Source organism: Nematolebias whitei, chromosome 10 (genome assembly GCF_014905685.2).
Source record: "Nematolebias whitei isolate Nwh7 chromosome 10, NemWhi1, whole genome shotgun sequence".
Taxonomy (NCBI): Eukaryota; Metazoa; Chordata; class Actinopteri; order Cyprinodontiformes; family Rivulidae; genus Nematolebias; species Nematolebias whitei.
Genome location: NC_056507.1, coordinates 36,687,279 through 36,693,358, shown reverse-complemented (window position 1 = coordinate 36,693,358; position 6,080 = coordinate 36,687,279). Strand labels below are relative to the sequence as shown.

The following is a 6,080-nucleotide window of genomic DNA, read 5'->3' as shown; positions in this document are numbered from 1 at the left end:
TAACAACAAAAAAGGTTGAATCATGTCATCTGGACTTCGTTTTTTTTTTGTTAAAAAGAAACGAAACTTGAGAAACAAATTCTTCTTAGGTCACCTTGACATAAACACTCTAGTTGTTAAAACAGTTCTGATGGGACACATTCTTATATAAGCAGTTGATCTTATGCCCAGAAATTCCTGGTACTTTTAGATAAAGATAAACAAGTACAGGTCAACTTCAAGCACATCTCAGAATCTGTTAAAAACAAGTTCTGTTGAACACAGTTGTTGTAAGTTAAAATACATATTTGCTTGGGCCTTATTATATAACAGATTATCCAATTAATAAAGTTTCTTAGATTCTACACCACCTCCCAACAACATCACTGGTTGAGGTCAACAGCACCCCACCTTCAATGAACACAGTGTTAGTAAAGTGCTGCTTTCCCCTCCTCGGCTGCCTGATGGTTTGCCAGAATCTCCTCGGAGCTGACCGAGAGTCTCTATCCAAGGTCTCACCGAACTCCTCCCATATCCAAGCTTTTGCCTCAGTAACAGCCAAGGCTGCACACCGCTACACTCCGGTAGTCCTCAGCTGCCTCCAGAGTCCCACTGGCCAACAAGGCCCGATAGGACTCCTTCAACTTGACAGCCTCCCTAACCCAGGGTGTCCACCACAGAGTTCGTGGATGGCCACCGCACCAAGCACCAACAACCTTGCAGCCACAGCTCAAGGCAGCTACCTCAACAAGCGAGACACGGAACATGGCCCACTCAGACTCAATGTCCCCCACCTCAGCTGGGATGCGGTTAAAGCTCTCCCAGAGGTGTGAGTTGAAGATCTCTCAGAAGGGTTCTTCTACCAGGCATTCCCAGCAAACCCTCATTATACGTTTGGGTCTACCGGGTCTATCAGGCATCTTCCCCCGCCATCTGATCCAACTCACTACCAGGTGGTGATCAGTTGACAGATCAGCTCCTCTCTTCACCTGAGTGTCCAAAACAAAAGGCTGCAAATCAGATGACATGACTATGAAATCAATCATCTATCTACAACCTAGGACCTCCTGGTGCCAAGTGCACTTATGGACACCCTTATGTTCGAACATGGTGTTCGTGACGGACAAACTATGACTAGCACAAATGTCCAACAACAGAAAACTGCTCAGGTTCAGATCAGAGAGGCCATTCCTCCCAATTGTGCCCCTCCAGGTCACACTGTCATTACCCACATGGGCATTGAAGTCCCCCAGCAGAATAAAGGAGTCCCCAGCTGGCACACCTTCCAGCACCCCTGCCAAGGACTCCAAGAAGGCTGGATACTCTGAACTGCAGTTGGGCGCATAGGCACAAACAACAGTCAGAGCCCGTCCTCCCACCCAAAGGTGAAGGGAAGCCATCCTTCCATTTACTGGGGAAAACTCCAACACACAGGCACCAAGTCGGGGGGCTACAAGTAGACCCACACCAGCTCGACGCCTCTCACCATGGGCAACTCCAGAGTGGAATAAGGTCCAGCCCCTCTCAAGGAGATCGGTTCCAAAGCCATGCTGTACATCGAGGTGAGCCCAATAATATCTAGTTTGTACTTCTCAACCTCGCGCACAAGCTCAGGCTCCTTCCTTGCCAAAGAGATTACATTCCATGTCCCAAGAGCCAGCTTTGGTAAGCCAGGGTCAGAGCACCAAGCTCCCCGCCTTCGGCCACTGTCCATAGCGTCATGCACCTGACTTTTATGGCCCTTCCTGCAGGTGGTGGGTCCACAGGAAGGTAAACCCATGCTGCTTCTTCGAGCTTAGCCCAACCGGGCCCCATGTCACCCAGTCACCAGGTGCTCGCTGACGAGCCCCTCCCCCAGTCCTGGCTCCAGGGTGGGGCCCCGGTAACCCACGTCCAGGCAAGGGACACTGAGTTCCTTGTTTTGTTTTGTCCATAAAAATCTTCTGAATCGCTGTTTGTCTGGCCTGTCACCTAGGACCAATCTGCCTTGGGAGACCCTACCAGGGGCAATCATAATTGCTCCCGACAACATAGCTCCTAGGATCATTCAGGCGCACAAACTCCTCCACCACGATAAGGTCGCGATTCACTGTGCAGGCTTATTTTTTTTTTTTTTATAATGGAGTAATTGAGTATCTTACTTTGATGAAATAAAGTATAAAGTTAACGTGAGTATAATTTACTCTGTGTATTAGTACTAGTATCCACATATTTGCAAAGGAAATGACAGGAAAACCACTAAAACTAGTCATTTTTTGTTGTGGGTATAACATCTTATATAATTCAGTTTTATGTCAGTTTTGGTCAAAGCTTGAAAGAGCCGCTGCAGAGAAACCAAAGAGCCACATGTGGCTCCAGAGCCACAGATTGCAGACCCCTGGTTTAGATAATAAAAAGCAAAAGTGCCATCCAAATTGACAAATACATTTAATTGTTTTCATTCTGCTATCTCAGAATTTTAATGAGTCTGAATTAGCAGAAGTTGAAGGTACATAGATGAGATCATTAGAGAGGCTTGCCACCGGCATGACGGGAAAAGGAAGTCCCTAATCATTTCACACAAACTAAACACACAGGCAGGGACTTTGTAAAGGTTTGTATCACTGTCTGCTGCTTGTAATGAAGACACACCATGAATCATCTTGTAACCTGCTTAGGATACTAAACAATGAGAAGAAGAAAGACGTTTTTCTACTCCAGGACTAATTTGGAATAGATAAAAGTGAATAACCAGTCTTACATTGGTTTATAATGAACATACGGGGAACTGGGAGAGTGGGACAAGAGAGAAACATATGAGTCAGAGTCAGAGATTCTTTATTGTCGTTCCACATGTGGTGGAACAAAATTATGTACACAGGGTCCAAGTTACATCCAACGTTTTCTGCAACCTTTTCTAGCTCTGTAGAGTTCATCGAAAGCTGTTGAACCTAGTCAATTAGGGGATGCGTCCCCATTTTAAATGAATGTGAAAAGTTAAACAATTACCTAGATAATTATGCTCAGATGGAGAGAAAATGAAAGTGGGACTTTGGTCTGTTCTTCACAGGACAGGAGCATGCATCGAGTGGTCCAGAGTGAGCCTTGTCCTGAACTCAACTGCCCTGAGTCGGAGCAGATCGCTTTGAGCAGCAGATGTTGTAAAGTCTGCAGAGGTAGTCTTCACACTATCCTCTTTAACAACTCTCTGAAGAACAGTTATGATGGGAAACCTTCATTTTAAAGTCCCGATTACAGATGTATGTGAAGAAAAGGTGTAACAGTTCATGGTACATTCAGGAAAATACAATACAGTAGTCCCTCGCTACTTCATGGTTCGTTTATCGCTGACTTATTCTATTGCGGTTTTTCAAAATAAGATTGGGTATGACACACTATTGGCTGATTGATTGATGAGCCGCATGATCTGCATGGAATTTTTATTTAAAATTAATTGTTTTAAATTATTTAGCACCTCCTACAGCTTTGTGCAGCCCTTGATGCTGCAGGATGAACTTCCTGCTGCAGCTGACCAGCTGTTCTCTGTGCAGAGCGGATCTTTTAGAGCTTCAGAATTTAGAAACATAAAACATTGCAAGAGTGTGGGAAGGGTTTAAAACGCCTTCATATATATATATATATATATATATATATATATATATATATATATATTTATATATAAAATGCTAAAATAAACTACTACTTACTACTTGTACTACTACTTTGTATTTCTACTTAGCGGTTTTTCACCTATTGCCGGTCTTCAGGGCATGGATCCCCGGTGATAAACGAGGGATTACTGTACCTTATTATTGTTAAAAACTTGCAAGTGTGCATGCACTTATTTGTTCAATTTTTATATTATTGGGATAATTGTAATTATTAATTCAAATATTTTTCATTTTACTCCACTGCACTTATACATAATTTAAATCTAAAACATATTTGTAAAAGTTAAAAGAGGGAAAAAAAAGGTTATTTTGCCCATTTTTAGCTTTGAGCGAGTCCACAGAGAAAGTGTTGTGAAAAAAGGTTGAGACGATGCTGTAACCTTTCCACTACTTGCCTCCTCTCTCTTCTGTGAGTCAACCTTTTCCTCCCCGTGCCTCCTGCAGGTCATGACTTCTGCTCGGAGGGCCACGGCTGTGTGGAGCACTCCGACTGCGTGAACCTGGAGGCAGGAGACTGCTGTGTTTGTAAGGATGGCTTCCACCCACTGCGAGATGATAACGCCTACTGTGAAGGTACAGCACGGCTCCCAGTAACAAACCCAGACTTTTAGATAAAGCTTCAGTGCCTACAGGATCGAACATGCAATACTTTGTGTGAAATTTCTATTTGGTTTTATGTGGATGAGTTGTATCAAATTAGGTCAAAAGAAGAAATTGTGCCTCTCTGGGATAGGCAGTGATAAATCAATGTTTATTTTTACTCTGGAGAATCTGCAGATCAGTCATGGCGCTCTGACTGCTTGTTCTCGAGCTCAAGGTAACCCTGTAACTCTGCTGTGACTGAAGTGCAATTACAAAAACATGTGACACTGACATAAGAAGGTGAAACATCTGAGAACTTCACAGAGCTGGGTGGACATGAACTTTGTTCATTCTTTCAGTCAAACAATGAGAAGTTGATCTGTGCCAGTTTTAAATTCTTGGAAGGTTTTATATTAAATCTTAAAAGATGCTTTGGATATGCCAGTGCAAACAATTTAGATTTATTTTCCACAAAGTGATCATCTCTAAATTAACACAAACTGCACAACATTGTTGCTTTCAGAATAAAAGTGTTTTCTGCTGTTCATTCTGGATGCTTCTAAAAATCACTCCACACAGCTGTCATCAGAGGTTTACATACATTCATCATGGACACTCAAGTCCCTTTTGGATTTTAGTGATAATTTTTAAACCATTCTTTTCTCAGGATGAGATATTGTACATTATATAGCTTCAATTATTTGAAAAAACAAGAACTCGGTATACAAGTTTGAATTTATTGTATTTTTCTCAAGAATTTTCCAGAATTGTACGTACAGGCTCAAATACAGACATATCATCACTTAAATCTGTTATGAAGTGATGTTTAAAATTCTGGAATGTATTAACTTGACAAGGACAGAGCCCGTTAACTACTTATTAATAATCATGATGGACTCCAGGTGGTACTTTCAGTAACACTTTACAATAAGATACACAACATTTGATTAACTACTAGAGAACGCCTCTGGAACGAATTAGCAGCTAATGAGTAGTTACCCAGTACTTACTGGGGAACATACAACCAAGCCTTATTAGGGGACTACCACTATCCATCCTCATGGCCTTTTACCTTTTTCTATCTTAAAAAGTATTCTAATAAAGAATAAGAGGCCATGCTCTTGTAGCAGCAGCTACGTGCACTCTGCCCATCTTTCGGACGACTGTATGAACATAATGTCACTGTATCCCGGTACAATGATAATAAAGCTTATTCTGATTCTGTGTGTTCCCCAGTGAGTACTGGCTAACTACTCATTAGCTCCTGATTTGTTCTTGAGACGCTCCCTAGTAGTTAATCAAATTTTGTGTACCTTATTGTAAAGTGTTACCGTACTTTTGTTTGCTGTCATAAAAAAAAGTTTGACCAATACTCAGAACACTGAGAAAGTCCAAGAAGCTCAGTGAAGACATAAGAAGGAGACACTATTGGTTGGGATGTTCAGGACCACCAATGCTCAAACCTACATGAGCTGAAAGCTGCTTGAAACTCACTGTCCACAGAAAAGCAACATTTACATCCACAGGAACTGAATAAATTATATCCTGCTCCAAATTAACATCTTCAGGTTTGACTGAAATTTACAGCTGTTCTTATGGAGGAGCCAAATACTTACTGGAGAAAACTTTTTATGATCTGACAGGACAAAATTGATTTATTTGACTACAGTGATGAGAATGTTTGGATGAATGAGGCTTTCAAATCTAAGAACACTCTATCAAGTGTCAAGCATGGCAGAGGTAGCATCATGTTGTGGCACCAGTGAACTGAGCTAAACAAATAGAATAATAAAGAACAACAACTACTTTCAAATTATTTAACTTCACCTCAAATCACCAGCAACATGTTTGAAACATGGACACAGCTGG

The 6,080-nt window shown here is 41.8% G+C and overlaps 1 protein-coding gene across 1 annotated transcript in view; it reads left to right on the top strand.

The window, feature by feature from the left end:
• The window catches only part of nell2a (neural EGFL like 2a), a gene marked incomplete at its 5' end in the record, with an annotated part of 291,752 nt that overhangs the window by 141,960 nt on the left and 143,712 nt on the right, over positions 1–6,080 (top strand). The window contains 2 exon segments of the mRNA XM_037683642.1: positions 3,029–3,134; positions 4,074–4,202. Of these exon segments, the coding sequence (XP_037539570.1) occupies positions 3,029–3,134; positions 4,074–4,202 (235 nt within the window).